This window comes from Antechinus flavipes, chromosome 3 (genome assembly GCF_016432865.1).
Source record: "Antechinus flavipes isolate AdamAnt ecotype Samford, QLD, Australia chromosome 3, AdamAnt_v2, whole genome shotgun sequence".
In the NCBI taxonomy this organism is placed as follows: domain Eukaryota; kingdom Metazoa; phylum Chordata; class Mammalia; order Dasyuromorphia; family Dasyuridae; genus Antechinus; species Antechinus flavipes.
This window is the reverse complement of record NC_067400.1, coordinates 510,802,167-510,826,142: the sequence shown is the minus strand read 5'-3', so window position 1 is coordinate 510,826,142 and position 23,976 is coordinate 510,802,167. Positions and strand designations below refer to the sequence as shown.

General features: G+C 43.6%; 1 protein-coding gene across 1 annotated transcript in view; it reads right to left on the bottom strand.

The window, feature by feature from the left end:
• Positions 1-6,047: 6,047 nt before the first annotated feature.
• ZBTB16 (zinc finger and BTB domain containing 16) overlaps positions 6,048-23,976 on the bottom strand; it is a 239,738-nt gene continuing 221,809 nt past the window's right edge. The window contains exons 5-7 of the mRNA XM_051987006.1: positions 23,100-23,270; positions 10,428-10,595; positions 6,048-6,703 (exon numbers count right to left, since the gene is read on the bottom strand). Of these exons, the coding sequence (XP_051842966.1) occupies positions 6,474-6,703; positions 10,428-10,595; positions 23,100-23,270 (569 nt within the window). The 3' untranslated portion in view covers positions 6,048-6,473. The remainder of the gene's footprint in view (positions 6,704-10,427; positions 10,596-23,099; positions 23,271-23,976) is intronic.

The following is a 23,976-nucleotide window of genomic DNA, read 5'->3' as shown; positions in this document are numbered from 1 at the left end:
AGGAGAGATGTCCATCTATCTGGTCTGGAGAACCATCCTCCCCTGTTCCCCCCTCCCCCCCCGAGGGGCAGAGTGTGTAATGTGGCTCTCAGGCAGGACCCTGACTTTCTGTGACCCCCTAACAGTGTAAGATGAAAAGTCAGAGTGGAAGAGGGAAGAGGGTACGTGGGATGTTTACAAGCATGGAAAGGGAGGGAGAGCTCAGGAATTAGCTTTGGCCTGAACCACACCCCCCTGGAAAGACAGGAAACCTTATTCATTGATCTTTCTGGAAATCTTTCATTTTGAGTAATGAGGAGGCTAGGCTTAAGGTCCTGTTGCTTGATTTGCCTGACTATGGCTCCTGTCTTCCCAAGAGCTTCCCTCCCCATCCCCCACACCCTCAAATCCTCAGTCACCCCCCAAACAACCACCCCCTCCCCATGTTTATTTTTTATTTTTTGCATTCAGCTCAAAAGTACTAGGACTATTTAATTAAAAAAAAGTTTATTTCCACTAAGTCTACTATTAGGAAAAAAAGAACTTGGAACATCAAGATTGTGAGAGTTTGGAGATAAATTAGTTCAGGTCTCTCTTCCCACCCTCTTTACATCCCAGCTAGGGAGAGAGGCCCTACTAGTTCCTCAGCTACAAACTGCAGAAAAGGACAATTTATTTTTTTTTAAGGCAGAGAATTAGAAAATAAAACAACAAGAAGTGACAACCCAACCAGAGACAACTGAATTAACTTTATTCTTTTTTCTAACTGCAGATTCAAGGTATACAACTGAACATTGCTATTTTTCTTATGAGACTTATAAATAAAAATACAAAAAATGTTCACTACAAAAAAATCTACTGTTAGTAGGATGTAAAAAATATTCTCTTTGCTATAGAAGGCACAAACTTCACTTAGTGACACATGGAGAGAGAAAAAAACCTGCAGCAGTAAATTCATTTTTTTCTTTTTTCTTTTTTTTTTTTCCTCTTGTCAGAAACACTGAAGTTACAAAGAAACGCGTCAATCTACACGGAACGAAGGCAGATGCGGAAAGCTGCAACCGGGACTGCATAACTTTGAGCAAACTGCTTCTGTACTCGGACAGAGAGGACTGGCAAGCATGACTGACTATGGGGGGGGCAGGGGAGGAGGGGAAGGTGAGAAGAGGGGGAAAAAAGAAGGAAGGGGAAGGAAGAGAAAGAAAAAGAGAAAGAGAGGAAAGGAGGGAAGAGGAAAGAGAAAGGGAGGTGGGAGAAAGACAGATTTGTACAAAAAAAAAAAAGGAACCAGTAAAATTGAAGAAACAAAATTGGGCAACCTCCTAAAATTAGGCTAAGAGGAGGTGCTGAGGTAGACATTAACTAGAACATCAATTAATTAAAAACACTATTTTGTAATACAGAGCAATCGGACTGGCACTTGTGCTGTCGCGACATAAGACAAGCCATGAAAACGAAAACGAAAACAACAAAATGAAAACAAAAAAAAAAAAATACATCCAAACCAAAAGGCTTAGTTTTGCTTGGTCCAGCAGGGCAGTGGGCCCTCAGTGCTATAATTTACATATATATTTATATTTATATATATATATATGGATAGGATTCCACAGTGTTTTACCATGGATTCTTAACCTTAAAAAGATCATGCATAACACTATGTGAACAAACACTATGATAGACACCAAGAGGTTGGTACCCTGTCTGCACAGTGGGATGGCCCAGGTGGCCTGGGAGGGAGGCAGTGTCATGCTAGCTGGCCTAGTAGCCATTTTCTTCCCGCCCCCTTCCCCCTCGTCCCACCTTCCAGTTTCTCCTTCTGTCCCCCCTTTCTGGCTCGCTCAAGATTTCTTCACCACCACCATTCACACCAAAGCAGAGTTTGTCCATGTGTGTTGTTGTTGTTGTTTTCCTGAAATATCCAGAGAAGTACCTCCATTCTGCCACTGGGCACCCTGTGCCTGGAAGCTTCAGGGCAGGAGGAGGTGCAGGAGGGAGGAAGGAAAGGAGGAAGAAGTAGGGAAGTGGGGAGACAAAAATGGATCAGGGAAAAGAGACCCCAACGTTCCCAACGGATCTGACACCTTTTTCCTCTGGGGCACAGTTTGGTCTTTTATTATTATCATTTTTTCTAATTTTTTTTTTGTCCCAGATCACTCACATCCTGGTTCCTTTGGGTCTTCCTACATCAGGGCTTCAGAACAGAGTTCCAGTCTTCCCAAGGATGGAGCTCAACAAAGGCCACCTCTCACTCCCCAAACAGGGAACACGCCCATGGTCCTCCTCCCCTCTCCTGGGACATCCCTGCAGCTGGTTGTACCAATCAATGGATTCTAGAAAGGTACCATACACTTGTGAGGAATTGCAGTTTTTTTTTTCTTTTCTTCTAAACATTGAAAAAAAAAACTGTTCAGGCACAAAGATTAAACAAGCCTATGTTACATCCTTGGATTGTACTGAAATCAGGGGGTCCGCAGTGCCCCCTGGTAACCCAACAACTATTTTCCCACCTTTTTAATAATTTTTTTAAACACCACATCCTTGACAACACAAAGCAGCAGGGGTTTGACTTGTTTATATCTCTCTCCATATATATAGATAGATCTATATATACATATATATAGATAGATATATTTTATATATGTCTATCCTATATGTACATAGGATATTAATGCTTCAAATGATTGAGGGAGCAAACAGGAAAGGCAGCACACAAATGTGAGGGGAATGCCACAAGTAATCGAGGAGGACCAAGAGAATCACAATCTGAGGCTAGAGACAACTTTCCGACTTTCCAGCTAGAAGTTTCACTACAAAGCTGTAAGGCAGTAGCCAGCAGGGGCTGGCTGTCAGCAGTACCAAAGCTGAGGGGATTCTGGGGGGTGGAAGACAGTGGGGAGGGGATCGGGACAGACAGAGAGAGGAGGAGACAATGGAGAAGCAAAGAGGGAGAGCAGAGAAAGGAGGAGAGAGGGGAAACACTAAAAATTCTGAGACTCAACTGGAAAAAGAGACAAGTCTCTCTTCACGCTCCCAGCCCCAGATCCTTCCTCCACTCCTAAGAAATTCCCAGGCCCAGGTTCATACGTCCTCCTAACTGTACAAACAGGAGGAAAGTTCAGAATGTTTTCTCATCGCTTAGGCTATATTCCACCCCCACAGCTAACCGGGCCATGGAAAATTCAGATCTTCTCTCTTTTTAGTTAGGGTAACTGGGAAAAAATAGGAGGGGGAAGGAAAAAAAAATTAGGTTCCACCTGTCCTACAAACTCCAGTTGTGAGTGACTGGATCTCCACAGGGAGGGGAGTACAGTACCAGTCCTACACAATCCTGTTTGTGAAACCCCACAGCTCACCCTGACCTCTTTCTGGCTAACCCCCTGAATCCGAGAGCCCCGGGGGCATCAGGGAGGCAGCTGGCTCTGATTTAGTACCATCCAATTCTGTAACACCAGATTACTACAATACTGCATGATTTCAAGACACAACTGCAACACACAAAAGCACCCACATTCAGCGGCACACACACACATTCTTTTTTTTTTTTTTTTTTTTTTTTAATTTTTCCCCATTCACATTGCAAAAGGAAAGGGCAGGGTTCTGTGAGAACTGACAAAGGAATTAACAAATATTATAAAAATATTACACTTTGTAAATATCAGCTCAACCCTCTCAGCTTTTATGAATTGGGAAGGGGTGACCCAGATTTAGATAGGGAGGGTCTAGAGATAATGCAAATGGGGGAGGAGAAGAGGAAAGCTGGCTATTATAATACTATGGAATAGTTTGATTATTTCCCCACAAAGCTGTGTGGTATCCTTGTTTCTGGGACTTGCAGGGCCAGGTGGTCAGTTAGTGCTTCCCTCCTTCCCAGGGAGAGGGGAAGGGCTCAGGTTGAGGAGCCTATAGTGCATAATGAATTTTCTACTATCTGCCTCTCCCCAAAATACCACTCTTTTCACATTATAAACAAAACAACTGTCCTAGTCACATATTTCAAGTTGAACTTTTTTTTTCCTTTCCAAAGAACTAAGTCTTTAAGATAAACAGCAAAACTGCACCCTCCCTTCCCCCACCCCCTGCCCCTGACCACTGGTCTTATCATGTGATTATTGCTCTCCCACCCTCCAAATCCTGTCCCCCAGTTTTAAGGCCTTCAGATTTGGTGGACGAGGTTGAACGGGGTGATAGGAGGCATAAAAGCAGGGGGATGAGGGGGTTACAGCAGCACCCCATCCCTCCAACTTCCCTTTAGTCTTCATGATCCTCCCCATCACATACAGCTTCCTTAAAAATCACTTTTTAAAACATAGATAAAATGCAGCCACAACTTTCCCAGAGAAAGACAATACACACGCGCGCGCGCGCACACACACACACACACACACACACACACACACACAATAATTGCAAATAAAGCCTGAGATGAAACAGCAGCCCATCCCAAAGCAAACACAAATATTGCCAATGTGCTTTCAAAAGTGGGAGAGGGAAGCAGAAAGATGGGATGGGGTAGATGGGAAAAGGAATAGAAAGAATTGGACAAACAAACATAAGAGGTAGCTTTCAGAAAAAAAAATTCCTCCCCCACCAGAAACAAAACAGAAAATAAAACCCCCAATAACAAAATCTTAGTCTCCCACCAGACTGGCCTAGGAAAAAAAATACCAATTTTGGTAATGATAATGCACACCAAGGGCTAGGGCCACAGAGCTATAATAATCTTAATAATCCAGACCTGGAAGCTTGAGTGACTAGAAGTGTGGGAAAGGTGGGCTTTTTATAAGGGAGTTTGGAGCCTGATTTAACTAGATGGACTTTGCAAATGGCCCAGTTTCACTACTGGGCAGCTCTGCCACATCATTCACAAAGGCCAGGCTGGTAAGTGACTATTTTAAGCCCCTGGTGGCTCCTATCTGAGAACTCCCACTCTCCCCTGCACTAAGAGGACTTTACTCTCCCATCCTGAGCACTGTATCCCTTGGCCCCTCCAGGGGCTGGGGGTGGGGTAGGGGCAGGGGATGGGCAGGGGACAAGTAGTAGGTACTCTGGGGATGGAAGATCACAACCTAAGTTTAAAAAAACAATTACAACTTTACACAAGAAGAAGACCACCCCCTCCCTTTAAAAAAAAAACACCCATAACAATAAAAACATCCACACATACATGGGGAGAAAGCTCATGAGGTCACAAAAAACTGAGGTAATTCAAGTACAACGTGCTAAACGCAGAGAGAAAGAAAATGGGGGGGGGGGTGTCATGAAAAGAAGCAAAATGCGACGAGACTAAAAAGCCTCCTCCTCCTCCTCTTCCTTTCCTTGGCAGATTCAGGGATGCAGCAAGTGGGGGAAGCGGGCTGTGGGTTGTATAAAGATGAGTCCTAGGGCTTATGGACCCCAGTGATGTTCTTCCTGGAAGATTTTGAGATCTGATCCTACAGCGGACTGGGGAGCTGTTCCTCTGCCTTCCTGCAGACCCTAAGAGACCATGAGACCCACCCATCATCTTCTTCACACCAGGCTTGGGGGTGCAATGGGGATGTCCTCTAAATATTTCTCCTAAGAAATCAGCCCCTTTGGGGTATAGATTGTAAGCTCCTTAAAGACAGGGATTGTTCTTTTTTTTTTTTTTTAAATCTTTGTTCTACCTAGCACCTAGCACTGTCATGCACATAGTAGGTGCTTAATGAATATTTATTCTTCAACTGAATTGTATGTACCTTCTCCCCAAAAATCTGACTGTGGATTGTGTGTGTGTGTGTGAGTGTGCATTTTCCTTTTTTCAATTTCTAGGGGCAGTCCTGCCCAATTAGGCAAAGGAGAGTTGGATGGAGAGGCTGATGATACGTCTTCACCCCTAGAAGGCTCAGTGTATAAGGGGGCTTCTAGAGACTGAGTACTGGAACCCAGGAAAGGCAGTGTGGGTGGGAAAGCAGGAGACAGGATCCTACCATGGCCTGCTAGATATAGGGAGAGAGAGAAGAAAGCAGCCAACCTGTGTGTGTGAGTGTGAGTGTGTGAGTGTGTGGTTGTGAGTGTGTGTGTGTGTGTGTGTGTGTGTGTGTGGTGTGTGTGTGTGTGTGTGTGTGATGGGGGAGACGGGGCAGGACCTAGCCAGCCAGTGCTGTCATTCCACAGCAGATGACAAACTCCACGGATCCCTCTCCTCCCCGCTCCTCTCTGAGGAGAGCCCGGCCCGAATTAAGGGGAGATCCATAAGCCTGCCCCCGCTTCCCTAAGCCTGGCTCCCTGTCAGAGGAAGAAGGGTCAAGGCGAGAGGGCAGGGAAGAGCAGGAGAACACTACTGAAGCAGAACAAAACAAAGCCCCCTCCCCAAACGAAAAGCATGTCTTCTGTCCGGCACGGCCCGCCCAGGGCCCGTGCAGTCCGCTTCTCTTCTGTGTGTGTGAGTGTGAGTGTGTGCGGCCCCCGTGATCCCGTCTCTCCCTCGAGCCGTCCTCTTCCGCTTCCTGCCCTCCTCCTCCGCCCGCAGCCCCTCACACGTAACACAGGTAGAGGTACGTCTTCTCGATCCTCCAGTCGGGCGGGATCTCCTCGGGTTTGTGGCCCTTCATGTGCTTCTGCATGGACGAGAGGCTGGGGCAGTACTCGGTGCAGATGGTGCACTGATAGGGGGAGGCGCCGTTGTGGGTTCTCAGGTGCTTGATCATGGCCGAGTAGTCCCGGGACCGCTGGTGACAGAGCTTACACTCGAAGGGCTTCTCACCTGCAGGGAGAGAACAAGGGGGTCAGACCTCTGGGAGCTCCCTGTCTCTGCACTCTCCCTTTCCCAGAAGCCTTCGCTTCCCTCTGCAGACTCTAAGACCCACCGCCATCTTCCTCACGCAAGACTTGGAATGGAGATGTCCTCTAAACATTTCCTTTAAAAATCAGCCCAGCGAAGGGAAGGAAAAATCAAGAAACGGACCAAAAAGAAGGCAAGGATCTAAGAATACCTGCTTCCCAGCCCAAAATTCGGTGGACTAGGGGATGATGGGATGGAGAGGATGGGAGGGTCATGGCTATTCAATGAGTTTAGACCCCGGCAGATCCCCCACATTTCTTCTGGAATTATTTGAAGTCAGGGAGATCCAGATACTCAATATATCCAGGAGACATAAAGGATGGGGACCTGCCTAGACAATGTTAAGCCCTAGCCCAGATTCCCCTATTTCTTCCCTCTGCTATAGCCCCCTGGAGCTGAGCTGAGGATCAGAGGGAAACTTGCTTCAATACAGTAATTAACTGGCCAGACGTCTGGATATTGATACTCACTCTGTGCAGAGGACCCACAAATAATGAAGTAATGAACAGCCAAAGTGATCTAACTATCGATCTGCTATTTACAATAGTTACCACCAATGCATTTAATGATCTGCCAGCCCCAGCCACATCCTGAGCAAAGGGCTGTGGGAGCCTTGGGACTCCAACAGCCTTTGGGGTGCTGTGAGCACCAGCAGTGAGGATTTTCTGCCATCCTCTCCAAGTACCAGGAGGCTCTGTCTAGTTAGAGCTGCAGAAGGGAACTGAGCTGTGGACACGACCTCCTTTTCTGGGTCTTTCCACAGACAGACTCCCTTAAGCCAGCAGGACTGTCCAGAGGTCACGGAATCCCACACCCCCTCTTCCCATTCCAGTGACAGATAAAAGGTCTCTCCCGTACAGAAAGAGGAGATGACAAAAGACTTTCAATTTATATTTATCTCCCAAACAAGATTCTAGTAGCCATCATCTACTGATCCTTGGGGTTCTTTTCTTCCTCAGGGAGTTCACTAGCAACCTCACAGTCTCTTTCTCCCTGAATCTCCTATCTTCATATAGTAACATAAACAGGGAATGAGACAGATGAGACATAAGAGAGAGGGAGAGAATGAGACAGGGAGAGGGAGGGAGGGAGGCAGGGAAGGAGAGTGAGAAAGGGAGAGGGAAAGAGGAAGAGAGAAAGAGAGAAAGAGACGGGTGGGGAGAGAGAGAGAGAGGAAAGGAGGGAAAGATGGGCAGATGAGTGACAGAATGACAGATAGATGGTAGACAGATAGGTAGATGAATGGATAGGCAAGACACATGGATAAACACATAGATACATAGATAAATAGATAAGACAAACAGATGGTAGATGGACAGACAGATAAAAAAACAAGATAAATAGATGAAAAAGAAATGGATGGATGGATATAATTTTCCTTCTTTTACTTAATTTCTATGATACTTCTTTATCCCAACTCAGTTGCATATAAAAGTAGTCCTACCCCTGCTCTTGCCAAAACCTATCTTCCACTTCCATATTCATGAATTTTGAAATTCTTTTATCTGATTATAAATTTTTTATCTTTCCATATTTTTTTCTGCTTATATTCTCTAACCCTCCTCTTCATCCTCTAAATGACTTTCAATTTCTCCCCCTCTTAACTTATTTCCAGGGTTATCATCTTATTCCCTTCTCTAAATCACCTGAAGAGCCAGTTCAATTCTATTCTATCTTCTAGTCAAAAGTCCTTTGGCCCTTCATCTCATCACCTAGCTCACCTGACTAAGCACCCAGCCTTAAATTATACTCATCATCTACTGCTTTTTCTCTTATTCACAGGTTGCCAAATGGAGCTGGAGAAAATTGGGAGACTCTACTGACTGGTTCATTCCAAATTTGTTACATCATCTCAGATGGGTCTTCCCTTTTACCTCCCGAATCCATTCACTCTCCCATTCTCTGTCCTCAGTGGTCAGAGGAAGTACTCAATGCAAGGGTAACTGGGAAGAGCACAAGTACACTTTATATTATTAGAGCAGAGTAAAATTAATCCTCCAAAGGAAAATCACTCAAATCCTCATGTAGTGGAGAGAAAAAGAGCTAAAGCACATCTGCAACCTGAGGTACTTCTCTTCAGTGGCTTTCCAGATCTCTTAATCGCTCCTCAACCCCCCTGTAAATGCTTTTCCCACCCTCTCAGCTAAAAAAAAGCCTAAGCTATTGGCTGAGTCTCCCTTTTCTACCCTCCTACTCATCACACATCACTCTGACACGATTTCCTCCTCCATCTCTCTTACAGAAGAAGATGGCCCTTCTCCTTCTACATGACCCCCTGCACCCTGTCTTCTCTGGCACTCTCTATTCTTCCCGCTGTCACTAATCCTCAATCTCCCATCTACTGGCTGCCTCCTTGCTGCCTACAATCACACCCGTGTCTCCCTCATCATCATACAATCCTCATGTTTCTTCCAGCCCCACTGTCGCTATATCTCTCTTTTATAAACTTGTTGAGAAGTTCATTTCCTCAAGGGGTCTCTAGTTCATTTCTTGCTAATTTCTACAATCTGGCTTCATCATTCAACCGAAACTCCTCTCTCCAAAGTTACCAATAAGCTCTTATAACTGCTAAATCTGGTGGCCTTTTCTCACCTCCTCCTTCTGAATCCCTTGGTGGCTTCTGACACTGTTCTTCTCCCTCCTCCTCCTCGATACTCTTCTCTCCAGATTTCTATAGCACTGTCTTCTCCTGGCTACCTTCCACCTACCCAGTTGCTCATTATCTGTCTCTTTGACTAGATCTTTATTCATATTGTCCATGGTCCTGCACCCTGTTGTCTTCCAGCTCCTACTGATTCAATGACCATCTCTTAATTCAATTTATCTAGTGCTAATCTCTCTCCTGAATCTCAATCTTGCATTTCCAACTCAAATTCAACATATCTGAACTAAACTTTCCCTTCTTCTCATCCTCTCTATTACTACTACAATAATCCAAGGTTTCAAGCAATCATCAACCCTTCACTTTGTCTCACACACCCCACATCCAAATCAATTATCTTTTTTCCTACATCTCTTACATATCCCTTCTCTCCTCTGATATTGTCACCAGCTTGGAGCAGAACCTTCATCATCTCACCCCTAGACTTGTAGGTTAGCTTATCCTATCCTATCATCCACTCAACTATCAAAATATCTTCCTCTACAAAAATCTGACCATCTCCTTCATCTTCATTCAATAAGGTCCAGTGGCTCCCTGACACCTTGTGGATTAAATATAAAATCCTGGATTTGTCTTTTAAAAAGCCTTTTATAATCTGGCCCCTTTATATTTTCCCATTTTCTGGGCATCTCACTCCCTTCCCCAATCTCTGGGACACAGGTATCTCAGACATTTTCTTTATACAGGACATTCCATCTTTCAAGATCCTACCTTCTTCAAAAAGCTTTTCCCAGGCCTCCTCAATCTTAGTGAGATTACCTTCAATTTACCCTGAATATTGTTTGTATATAGCTGCCTGAGTTTTGTCTTCCTCATTAGAACGGACTGTTTCAGTCTATAATTTCAATAACAAGACCCTCTGTCTAGTCTAAAACTACTGAGTATCTACTTCCTGCCATTCATTACCACCCAAACGGGGGCTCCAGTCCTTTTCATCTCTCCCCAGCCTTCCTATCTCCCCCTCATCTAGAGGACCCTGAGTACCTGTATGGACCCTGTAATGGGTCTCCAGCTGGTGCTTGAGGCTGAACTTCTTTCCACAGCCATTGCACTCATAGGGCTTTTCTCCTGTGTGGATACGCTTATGGCTCTTGAGCGTGCTCTCGTCCCGGAAACAGCTGCCACAGAATTCGCATTCATATGGGTGGTCACCTGTAGGGTACAAAGGATTGTGGTCCAGTCATTTCAGTGGTGTCCAACTTTTGGTGACCCCATTTGGGGTTTCCCTGGTAAAGATCCTGGAGTGGTCGGCCATTTCTTTTTCTGGCTCATTTTAGAGAGAAACTGAGGCAAACAGGGTGAAGGATTTGGCCCAGCTAATGAGTATCTGAGGTCAAGTTTGAGCTTCAGGCCCTGTGCTCTATCCACTGCATTACCCACTCTATCTATCTAGATGCCCTACGGTAACAAAACCAATTCCTCGTCCTGATTCTTTTAGGACAGTAGGAAGGAGAGCAGAAGGAAGAAGTTAGTTTATAATCTCCACTGTCCTAGAGTTCTTATGGTACCACTTACTCTCTGAGTACCTGACTGTAGAGTAGACCCTTTCCCCAAAATTGCTAGAAGGCTACATGAAGGAGAAAAGCAAGATTAGTTCAAAAGGTGACCAGAAAATGGCCTTTAGAGTAAGGGGCCAACGATAACTGATGATGACGATATGTTTATACCCTATTACCCATATGATAAAATATTATAGTAATATTTCCACAGCACTTTAACATTTATAAAGCACTTCTCTAGAGACAGTGTATTAACCCCCATTTTTACAAATTCAGAAACTGAGGTTTGTGGAGATTAAGTGACTTGCCCATATTGATAAATCAGGAGTTGAGATTTTAATCCAGATCTTGTGACTCCATGTCACACCTCTCCTTATGCCCTTTGTCGCTTTGCTTAGGTGACTCAATGATTATTTGTTGAGCCCATACTCTGCCTCAGATTTCCTGGCTGAATGACCATAGGCACAAGCCTTAATTTCTTCATCTGTAAAATAGCAATTAATAAGAGCATCTCCCTTATGTGAGGATCAAGTGAGATAAAATTCAAAGCTAGCTAGTTATCTCATTTACCTACTCTCCCAAGCCAACAACCAAGCTTGGGTTATGAGTTTAGATTTAAGATTTCCACAATTGCGCTCAAGCTCATGAGAAACCTCCTCAGTCCATGAGCAAGAATTCAAATATCATAGCTTGGAACTGAAAGTTCTCCAAAATCTGTTTGCGACTTAGTTTTCCAGACTTAATACAAATCATTTTTTACACATGGTCTACATTTTGCCCTCCTAAGCTATTGCCCAAACTCAACATTCCACTCTTTGTTTCCATGCTATTTGTCCTTGCTCACCTCCACCTCTTAGAATCCTTACCTTCTTTCTAGTTATATCTAAGGTGCTGCCTCCAATAGCAGCCCAGGACTGCCCCAGTTAATATTTTCTTGCTCTTCAAATTATCTGTATACAATAAAATCCCTCAGAAAAATGGAAGATCTGGAGGGCGGGGGTTATTTCATTTTTGTTTTTGAACTCCCCTAGGGCCTTTGTAAGTAACAGGTGCTCAAAAAACCCTTGTCCAATTATAGCCTTCCCTACCAATCCCATCAGCACCTTTCTCATGCCCGGGGCCCTTGGCTGTATTTAGTACCCTATAGGTGAAAAGAGAAGGGGTAGGGTCCAACGAACTTGGGATTTCATCCCAGCAGTGGGACCCTCTCAAGATGAAAGGTGAGAATTCCAGCTACTTACTTATTACGGAAGTGAAGGAGCGGACAATAAAGATAGATTGATCACCCCAGACTTTGTTCATGAATATTTAAATATCGCTGATTCGTCTTGTCACTGTAATTACAATTTCTCTGGGCTGCATCTCCAACAACCACAGTTTATGGTAAAGAATGGCCCTCTGTATTTCACTTGTCCCTCTGCAGATGTGCGGGGCTGCCAACCGTGTAATGTCCTCTGCATTTCATACATTTTCTTCAGCTGCTGAAGGTTTAAGTCATCCACAATGACCTACGTTTTTTCATTATTCCCATGTCAAACTGCACTCGTGCTTGGGCATAAATTGTCCTTCTCGTTATAGACTCACATGCTTATGCCTTCACTTCCTCTTTAAAATGATATTTTACTCTCATTCTCTCTCCAATGTTCGCCCCCACCACCTCGGGCTCTAACCAAACCTCCCCCTCCCAAATTAGGGCTCCCACGTCCACATAAATCCTCATCCCTCTGATGACTCCAAAGGGTTTTTAAAGCTCTGTGGGGAGCGGATGCTGAAGCTTGCGCGTTCACAGGCTGGCTCTGGTTTGTGGGAGATGTCACGCAAACAGTGCTGAAGACTTAGGAAAGGGAGAGAGTACTCTACCCATGAGTAGTAAAGGGAGCACATTCCCTTTGTCCTCTTTAACCCTGGCCAGGTAGCCATTGATGGGAAGGTCCTGGGAAGTAAATGACACCCGAGTGAATCCTTCACACAGAGATTTGAGAACTGACTTAGACCTAGACAGGGGCTTCTTAACCATTTTGTACGTCATGGATTCCACCTCTTTGATAATCTGGTGGAATCTATGGAGAGATCCATTCTCAATCTTTTTTTTTTAAATAAAAGAATTTAAAAAATTTTTATTTTAAATAAAAATAAAATGCTAAATTTCAGCTGGAGATTAGTGAAAGGAATGATATTAATTCCCCCCCAAGACTTCTTAAATCAGTCTATGGGATCCAAGTAAAGAACCCTTGATATAGACAATGAAACCCCCACCCCCTTCAACTTCTGCCCTTGCAAGGGTTTTTTGGTAACAAGAACCCTTGACTTATTTAAATTTAAAGAGAATTTAGGCCAGTTCAGCCTTTGGCACTAACCAGCTGGATGTGTATGTATACGTACATGTCTAAAGGCAATGTATGACAGCGTGCACCCATATGACACTGCCCCTCTGTCTCTGCCCGTGAGGCTGTATGTATGCTGCTGTCTCAAATCTAACTCAAATATTCCATGATTCTGCAACCATTATAGCTTTAATCAAGGATTTGGTATCCTCATTAAGATATAAATAAATAAATTAAATAAGGACCATGAAGAATCCCAATCAGGCCAGTAATTAAAAGTCATCGGGGGCCTCTCAGCAAAGACCTGCTAACGTATATTTTTTCCTCTGGAGGCAATGATAGTTTGAAAAGAAGTGGGGGGGGGTTTAAAACTGAGTTGTGCATCTGTTTGGATTTTAGTGAATTTAATTTTGAATTAAGTCATGTTTTAAATGACTTTAAATATGGAATCTCAGTTTAGAGAAAGAAAAAGATGGGCATAGAGAGAGAAAGCCCAGGCAAAAAAGGATGGGGAAGAGAGAGAGGGATGTGCAAGAGAGTGGAGATTTCAAGGCACCAAGAGCACCTGGCCTGAAATCCTCTTCCTGAGTGTTAATCATGTCCGAGTCTCCATAATGTACACAAAACTGGCTGCAGAACTAAAAATCCAATTTGTGGTATGTTGATTAACTCCGTAGCCTTCTTAATGAGCTTGACATTAAGTGCAGGACAAACGAGACTAATTAGAGCCCCCTCTGGCCCGCGCAGTGCACCTGTGACCCCCTGCTCTCAGATCTCGTTACCTGATGGTCTCCCTAGCAGGGTCAGTCCCCGTGCCCGTCCTCCCTGCCCCCACCCCTCCATTTCCCTGGCCCTTCCCTCCCACCCCCTCCTTGTGCACAGCTGAGAGTTTATTATATGATGAGCCGTGTGAATCAGGGATCCATCAATGCCAAGAGCTCGGCTGGACTAACCTACCAAACACAGCTGCGGACGCTAAACACACAGCCCCAGCAGCAAATGGGCCGGGAACAACAGAATATTAATGAGGCATTGTGAGTGCGAGTGTGTCCCTGCGAATCCGCGCCCATACAAATGGGGCCCTGATTGTGTACTTGTTTACCTGCGCGTGCTTTTTTTTTGGGGGGGGGCACCCGCGGACGGCCTTTTTAAAGGCAGAGAGACATCCAGACTTTTTTGAGACCCTTAATCTAGGAAAGTTCCTCAGATTAGACAAGATGAAGGCTCTTCCTTTCCCAAACCTTTGTCTGGCAGCAGCCTAGGGGCCTCAACCGAGTCTGCCCAAGCTGAAGAATGACAAATGTAAAAGCTGAAACTCAGAAATCCAAAGCTTCTGCCCGCTCTGGGGCGGGAGGGAAGGGGTGGGATGACCTGTCCTCTTGCACCTAGGACTGTGTCTGAGCCCGGTAGCTGGAAGCCCTTTTGTCCAACATCTGGGCCCAGAAGGGAGAGCGGGCCGCTTCCGGTCTCCTGGTACCCGGCCCGGAGGGGAGAGGGGCCGCTTCCAGTCTCCTGGTACCCGGCCCGGAGGGGAGAGCGGGCCGCTTCCGGTCTCCTGGTACCCGGCCCGGAGGGGAGAGCGGGCCGCTTCCGGTCTCCTGGTACCCGGCCCGGAGGGGAGAGCGGGCCGCTTCCGGTCTCCTGGTACCCGGCCCGGGGGGGAGAGCGGGCCGCTTCCGGTCTCCTGGTACCCGGCCCGGAGGGGAGAGCGGGCCGCTTCCGGTCTCCTGGTACCCGGCCCGGAGGGGAGAGGGGCTGCTTCCAGTCTCCTGGTACCCGGCCCGGAGGGGAGAGCAGGCCGCTTCCGGTCTCCTGGTACCCGGCCCGGAGGGGAGAGGGGCTGCTTCCAGTCTCCTGGTACCCGGCCCGGAGGGGAGAGCAGGCCGCTTCCGGTCTCCTGGTACCCACCCCAGAGATGCCCTCTCCCCCCAGGGTGATTTAGGGCCAGTACCCTGAGTGGAACTTGAGTCACCTGCCAGAAGCTGGGGTATCTGAGCTCGAGGCCCTGGGTCTCCACTGCCTCCTCTGCTTCTGGCCTACACGGCTGGACCCCGGCAATACGAATGTACCGATCCAGCCTTAAGCTCTGATCTCTGCAGGTGGGAGCAAGCTACGTGTGACAGAGCTGAAGCAAGGTGACGGCAAAGGCTAAGAAAAAAAAGTAATGGTTTCCCACAGTTATCCAGAACCTGGCATCTTCTCCAACAGCACCGATTTCCCACAACATCCCACAGATGTCCTTCCTGTGCAGACCACTCACCAGTGGCTGCCCATCCCACACTTTGATAACTGGTACTTTTCTTGCCCCTCCAACCCCCTTTGTGGGGGACAGGACTTGGGAATTTAAAAAATTACCAGTGAGGAAACTCCCTCTACTATTCAATGCAGGGTCTCGAGAGCATTGCTGGGTGCAATTTCCTTGGGCTCACAATCCTTTTCTAAGTTGTGAACCTGGGAGAATGATGGTGTTCTCAAAAGAAAGTCAGAAGAAGAGTTGCTTCAAGGGAAAAAGTAGTAAGTTTTGGACACATTGGGTTAATGTGTTCGTTCAAACTATCCCAACCCCTTGCCTTCTGATATTTGGGTACATCAATAATCATGCTTATGGGCCTCAGACATCTTGATCTTCCAGTTCATCAACTCTATCAACTCTCACAAACCTCATGGAAAACATCTTTTCCTTCCTTTTTCTTCTTCAGCCTTCCATAGGAACTGACCCAGCTCAGATCTCCCACCATGTGGTTCAAACCTAGTTCTCTAGTCTTATATATCAGTCTAGTTTTCTAGACATATCACATTATTCCTCTTCACACATTCTATCTATCAGCCAAACTTTGTTGTTACTGTTCAGTTGGGTCTGACACTTCGTGATTCCATTTGGGATTTTCTTGGCAAAGGTACTTTAGTGATTTGCCATTTCCTTCTCCAGCTCATTTTACAGATGAGGAAACTGAGGCAACCAGGGTTAAGTGACTTGCCCAGGGTCACACAGTTGGCAAGTGTTTGAGGTCCTTTTTGAACTCACACACAGGACTCTTCCTGACCCCAGGCCTGGAACCGTACGCACTGTACCACTTAGCTCCCTGACTTCAGGCCAACTAGACTTAGGCAATCGATTTGGAGCCAGAAGACACCTTTTAGAGAATCGAATAAAAAGATCATTTTTCAGATGGGGAAACTGAAGCCCAGAGGAATTAAATTCTCACAAGTTCACACAAGTACAAGAGGCAGAGCTAGGACGCGAGTTCAGGCCTTCGGATGTCAATCCAGTGCCATGCTGCCTCTCACACACAGTCCCTACCCGTGTGGATTCACACGAGCTGTCCCCCGCGACCACGGAGCATCTCTGCCTGGGTATGTGCCCTTCACCTTCCCTTCAAAACTCCGTTCAGATGCCATCCCCTCCACGTAACCATCCCTGATCCCCCGCCCTCTTCAGTCATTCAAGTCTTCTGAAAGCTCTCCAAACGCTGCCTTATTGTGGGCAGTGACTGTGATGAGCGCCGTGCCTGGGTGATGTCTCCCCCTGAGGAGGCACTTCATGTCTGTCTGATGGATTAAACTGAAAAACTGCATGAGAAGAGTGGGTCCCGCAAGAGAGAAACCCAGAGCCACCACAAACGGAAAACATCTACGCTGTGCTCCTGTCTTAGCCACCGGCATGCACGCCTCCTTCCATATACGCGCCCAAAGGCGCTCTCTCCCCTCTCCCCCCCCTTGCCCCCAAACTGAGGCCCCAGAACCCCCTCATATTCACAGGCACCCATACACAGCTACATAATATGTTGTTCCTTCATACATGCATCCCCATTATACACATCCAACAGATGCTTGGTCACATGCATAAGATCATATTTATTCATATATATATATATATATATATACACATACATACACACACACACATGTATATATGTGTGCATATATCTCTCTTCCCCCCTCCTCTTCCCTTTTTCTTTCTCTCTCTCTGTGTCTGTCTGTCTGTCTCTCTCCTTACTTCCCCCCTCCCAACTCAGAAACATAACCAGAAGCATAGACTCTCATCACTGGAAAGGCTCATTGAACCTTGCTGGAAGGCCTCCAAGGAGGAAGAATCCACCGCTTCCTGAAGCAGCTCATTTTACTTTTGTAGGAGTGGGTTCTAATTGTTAGGAATTAGAGCTAGGGCACCTGGTCTCTTTCACATATACAGCCAAATCTATTTCTCCCTTCTTTCTCATATTTTCTTTCCCCCTTTCTTTCTCTCTTCCCATTGGAATGACCAGTCTTATCTAACCCACCAATTCATCCTGATGGTAAGCTAAAATCTATCCCATACCAACTTCTGCCCATTGATCCTAATTTGGCCCTGTGTTACCTCTTTTACTCCACTTAACATGAAGACAGTTAATCTAACATTCATATATTATCTTTTTTTCTTCAGGTGAAACATCCCCAGTCTCTTCAAATGGCATAATATCAAGATCTTGGTCATCTCCTCTGATCAGCTCTTATCAACTGTCCTTTCTAAAATGCAGTCCAAAACGGAATATAATACTCAGAATAATCCTGCTGTACTCTGCCCTACTCAGAGCCTATCACCTCGGTATTAGCGGTCACTAGGCCTCTCGTAATACAATTTAAAATCATTAGCTTTCTTGAGCACCATATCATACTGATGACTCCTACTGACTTTGCTAAAATCTTCACCTCTTTCAAATGAACTCCTCTCTAGAAACTCCTCCCTCAACTTGTAGTTGTGATTTATTTTTGAAACTCTTAAGTCTAATACTTTGCCTTTATCCTTATTAAATTTCATCTTATTAGATCCAGTTCAGTGTTCTAGCCTATTAAACCCTGATCTGTCATTCAGTGTTAGCTATCCCTCCCAGCTTTATATCATGCACAAACTTGTCAAGTAGGCTCTGTTGTTTTATCCAAGTTATTGGCAAAGGGCCCAGCAAAGCTTCTTAGATTACTACACTGAAGACTTCCTTCTAAACTGATCATAAGATAAACTGTTAATTAATGACTACTTTTGGATTCTTCCTATTATACCAATTCTAAATCCATCTATGTTTCAGCCTATATCTCTCCATTTTCCCACAATACCAGCTTGAAAGATGATATTGAAAATTTCCCTAATGATTCATGTAACCTCTACCAAAACCTATCAAAAAAAGGAAAGGAGGTCAAACTGGCATGATGAGACCATACTGGTTCATTGAGGACACTTGGTCTTTTTCAAGATGTTCACCAATGATCCCTTTTTCCTTCTGGCTAGGATTTGAAGTCAAGCCCTCCAGCCTTAAAGTCTCAGGGCTCTATTCCCTCTCCTTGCCCCTCACTCTTTTTTAAGGGGAAATTTGCTCTTCTCTAAGCCTATGCTACCTATTCTCCAATACCAATTCCAATTGGAATTGATTATGTGACATGGAAGATTGACAGAGAACCACCCACCATGGTATGCTCTGTGAGCAAAGCAGAATTACAGTAGCTCAAAGGAAACATGGGATGTACAAATTTAGAGACATCTCCAAACCCAAATGTTCACATGGACTATTTGTGCCCAACTTGTGGTAGAGTCTTCCAAGCTCCAAGGTCCTATGAGCCAACCAGACACACTGTACCTTGATTATTCCAATACAATGATGTCATTTTGGTCCTCTTTGAGAAAGAAGGACCATTACCAGCTACCCGTGCTTGTTCAAAACAATTTTTCTAAGAGTATTAATACGCTCAGTCATCACATCTTCCACTTCTTTGATTCTTTGAGGATAATCAGTTATTCTATTCCTTCTTTGATCCTCCTCTTTCTTCAAAAATAATTGTAAAATCCTTCTTGTCTTTAGCTTTCCTCATCAGCCTCGGTTCATTCTTGGCTTTAGCAATCCAGATACTATTCTTCCAAGAATGTGCAAAGCTTTTGTATCTCTCTTGTTACCTGTCCTGATTTCCATTTCCTCTATAAATCTGTTAAAAATCTAAGTAAGCTGACAAGGCTCCCTTTGTATTCAAATTGGTCTCTGCAGACAATGCCCCCTTTTTCCTCCTCATAAGAATTGTTACTTTTGTGTCTTGACAAGCAGAGAGCCTTCTCTCCCTTCTAGATTGAGTTTCCATGTAGATTTTAGAAACCACCATGGTGTCATCATATAGATCACAGGATCATTCCCACTCTCCAGATTAAAGCATATATATATTTTTTAACTTTCCTTTTTTTTTCCTTGAGGGTTTTTTTTGAGGGGGGATCTGTTTTCTTTTGCAACATGACTTTTATAGAAATGTTTTGCCCAACTTCATATGTGGGGAGGAAGGGAGAAGAGTGTGGAACTTGAAATTTTAAAAACAAATGTAAAAGAGGTTGTTTTACTTGTAACGAGGGGAAATAAAAATATATTCTAAAGAAAAGAAACTTTGCTTTCCCAAATCTAGGTGCATATCACAATACACCAAGCTTTCCTAGCTTTATCACAGATTTTAATGTGAAGTGGTTATTTTCCCAGTAATTTCTCATCATTTCCACTTCAGCAACAAGTTTTTTCTTAGTAAAATTAAGATGCAAAACAAACTTTTCCTTTACTGGAGACTATATTTTAAAAGGATAGAATTTTCATCAAGAAATTCAAGAAATCATTAGTTGCTAAGAAAGAAGAGGCAGAGAGAGAAAGAGAAAAAGAGTCTTTTCCAAAACCTTACATCACTCATAGGTCCCATCCCACCAAACCTCAGAGTACAATCTTGCATATCCAATTCTTATTTTATTTGGATCTTCAGTTTATTCTATTACTCATACTCTGTGACTGCATGTACAGATATCTGAGATAATAGGTCTTAATGTTGGCTCCTATTTTAGATTTTTATCTCCTGTGAATTTCTGGGCATCTCAAAGATTAATATTTTTCTTATATTATAACTATTGACATCTCAAATGATATTGTTTTCACAGTGTAATTACTGGCATATAAGTTGGTGAATATACTATACACAGGAAGTTTTCCTCCTTCCCTTGTCCTCTTTTAAAAGTTCTTTTAATTAGATTTACAGGAATCCAAGTAGTCATGTTAGGTAAACTCTATCTCTCACCAGGAGTCTATCATTCCTATATTTTAAATCATGGTCCAGAAAGCAAAATCCTCCCCTCAGAATCATTTTTATCTACAGCTATTTACTTACAAAATCTGCATTTCCCCTCCCAAATCTCTTGCCTTTGCTTGGTAGCAGTGATGAAAAACACCACCTATGTCCCAAAGGTCTTTAGTTTCTTGCAAAAGACTTTGTAATCTTTAAAAAATGCTTTCTAATCAACTGTGAATGATTTAGCTTATTCTCAACAATACGATGATCCAAGAAGACTTATGATGAAAAAATGCTATCCATCTCCAGAGAAAGAAATGATGGATTCTGAATGTTGATTGAAGCATACTTTTTCTCTTTTTCTTGGAGATTTTTTGGTCTGTGTTTTTTCACAACATGACTAACACGGAAATCTGTTTTGCATGACTGTACATGTACAATCTATATCAAATTGCTTGCCTTCTCATTTCGGGGTGGGGAGGGGAGGAAGGGATGGAGAGAATTTAGAACTCAAATTTTTTTTAAAACAAATGTTAAACATTATTTTTACATGGTATTAGAGAAAAATTAAATATTAAAATTTTAAAAATGCTTTCTAGAGTTTTGACAGGATCATTTGTGCCCAATTGAATCACAAGATATGTGAAGCAGTTAGTCATCTGGCTTAATAAATCTTGAAGTTCTCTGTGCCATTTTGAATACACATCCTGTAAAAACAGCAGACCTCCCTTTTTATCATATACAGGAAAAAACTGATCAACACACACACACACACACACACACACACACACACAAATATACACCAAGTCAGAGAGGGTGATATGTGTATTTGTATGGCTTCAAAACCATCAACACGAGGGCCCTTTCTGCTGGGCACATGGCAATGTTTTGTTTTGTTTTTTATTTTCTTTTTTGTCTTTCTTTTTCTATTTTTTACTTATTTTGTATTTAACTTTAAATAAATAAATACACAATAATTAAATTTTAAAAATTCAAGAGTCAATATAAGAGATAAACATGTTCAGATATTGCTAAATTTATTGATCTTCAGCAACTAAATTCAATGAGAAGATCTAGATGTTAAATTTTTTTTATATTTGAGCATAAAAAAGGAATTGATTAACTCCTTACCAAAGTAAATGACACAGGGAGAAGGAAAAATAGGCTAATGCTGATTAAGTTTCTCAGATTGAAGAAGCTCCTCTGGGTTAATCTCATCCTGCCTCTACTCCTTTAACTTTCCTATTACTCTAAATTTCATTGACTCATTCATGGGTCTGTTGTACCTCAGCTCCCCCTCTGCCCCACTTTCTCCTCTTTATTGTGCTGGTGTAACTATGTTCGCAGCAGAGAAATTTCCACTCCTCAATGTTTAAATGTACATACACATATACACATGCACACACACACACACGCACACACACTTCAAAAAAGCAAAACTTTTTCTTCCTCACTTAAATCCCAGATGCCGGCCTTCACACCTGTCCTGCCCCTCTAGAGATCTGGCTGCATCCTCACAACTTGAGGGGATTGGGACACTGGTGTACTCTTGTCCCTTCTTCCTTTGTTGGTCCTCTCGCCAAACCACCCTGCTTTATGCTGACTCTATTAGTTTCTCTCATATGTTATCTTTCCCCCCATTAGAAATGAAACTTCCTCGAGTTAATCTTGCTTGCTTATATTTATATTTCCACAGTTTCACACAGAGTCTGACATATGGTCTAAGCGCTTAATAAATAGAGATGTTTTTTGCTCATTGATTCATTCATCTTTCTTATGTGGAGTAAAATATTCTTATAACAAAGACCTACTGCTTGTAGCATTATTAGCTGGTTTGCTTCTTCTATGGAAATTTTTAAGTCTTCAAAATAATTACAAGGGACTAGGCTAGTGGTGTCAAACTCATAGGGAAATGGGACCCTAAGGGCTGAATGCTGACTTAGAAAACCACAAGTTCACATTCTCTATAGCTTTTATTTATTTTTGCTTTGTTTATTTTTATTTATTTTGTTTCTTGATTATATTTTAATTTGGTTCAGGTAGCACTCAGGCGTTTCACTGCAGAGTCTGACACTTCCAGAACGGAACACCTAGCCAATCACATACCCTTCTATCAGTTTTAGTGTCCTCATCTGCAAAATGAGGATAATTTACCAATAATATCTATCTCATGGGGTCATTGTGAGGCTTAAATAACATGTAATGTAAAACTTTGAAACAAAATATGTTAGTTACCATTATCATTTTTCCATTTTGTTGTTTCATCATTTCAACTATACCCAACTCTTCATGATCCCTTTTAGGATTTTCTTGGCAAAGATCCTGGAGTGGTTGCATTTCCTTGCCCAACTCAATTCACAGATGAGGAAACTGAGACAAACAGGATTAAATGACTTATCCAGAGTCACACAGGATATTTCTGGGGCCAGATTTGAACTCAGATCTTCCAGATTCACTGTCCCTTATTATTGCAGTCTTTCACAAAACTAGCATCCTGGAAATTTAAACTCTGCTCTTTTCTCTCCACTCTCAGAAGAAGCCTCAGTCCCACACTCTGTGGTTCTACAGCATTTAAAAAGTGGTTTGTGATGCTGCCAAGAGCATAAAATGACTCAACAAGAGTTTTCCTGACTCTCATTTTCCTTAGACATTTCATGCACAATCATACTGTGCTGTCTTCCCATTCTGAAGGACCCCTCACTGGAAGGATCTCCAAAGCCTATGCCTCCAGAGCAAGGAAGGCTCCTATTCCCAAGCCCCATCCCTCCTGGGCTTACCTGTATGCGAGCGAAGGTGGCGCTTAAGAGCCGTGTGGCTGGGAAAGGTGCGGTTGCACTCACTGCAGATGTAGCTGCGAACACCTGCATGGACCTCCATGTGCTGCTGGAGTGCACTCTGAGTCTGGAAGCGCTTTCCGCACAGCAGACAGAAGACGGCCATGTCAGTGCCTGCATAAGAGAGGGAAAGCAGGTCAGGAACTCTATCCGTGGATGTGTGGACCATCCCACATTCGACCAAGCTCAAAGCAGACAAGAGAGAACCCTTGTCCTCATTTATAGAAAGATAAAGATTTGGGAGCATCAGCAGAGTCAAGGATCCGAGTTCATATCCAGTTCCAGACACTGCCTGGTTATATAACCCTGGTAAAAGTTTGCCTCAATTTTATCATCTGTAAAATGAGCTGGAGAAGGAAATGGCAAACCACTCCAGTATCTTTGCTAAAGTCACAAAGAGTCTGACATGACTGTAACAAGAGAACAACCACTACTCTCTCTCCAGAAGAATATAAACTTCTAGGGTTTTTTTTGTGATTCTAAGACTATTTTATCATCTTGAATAGTATTTTATTTTTCCAAATACATGTATAGATAATTTTCAACATTCATTTTTGTATAACTTTGTGTTCCAAATTTTTCTCCCTCCCTCCGCAAGACAGCAAGTAATATGAGTAAAATGAGAATCTATTTCCATTTTTGTCATATTGTGCAAGAAAAATCACACCAACGAGGGAAAAAAAAACCATAAAACAAGCAAACAACAACAGAAAGGTGAAAATATTATGCTTTGACCCACATAATATGTTCTATCTCTCTTTCCGGATGCAGGTGGCTCTTTCCATTCCAAGTCTATTGGAATGGTCTTGAATAATGGCAT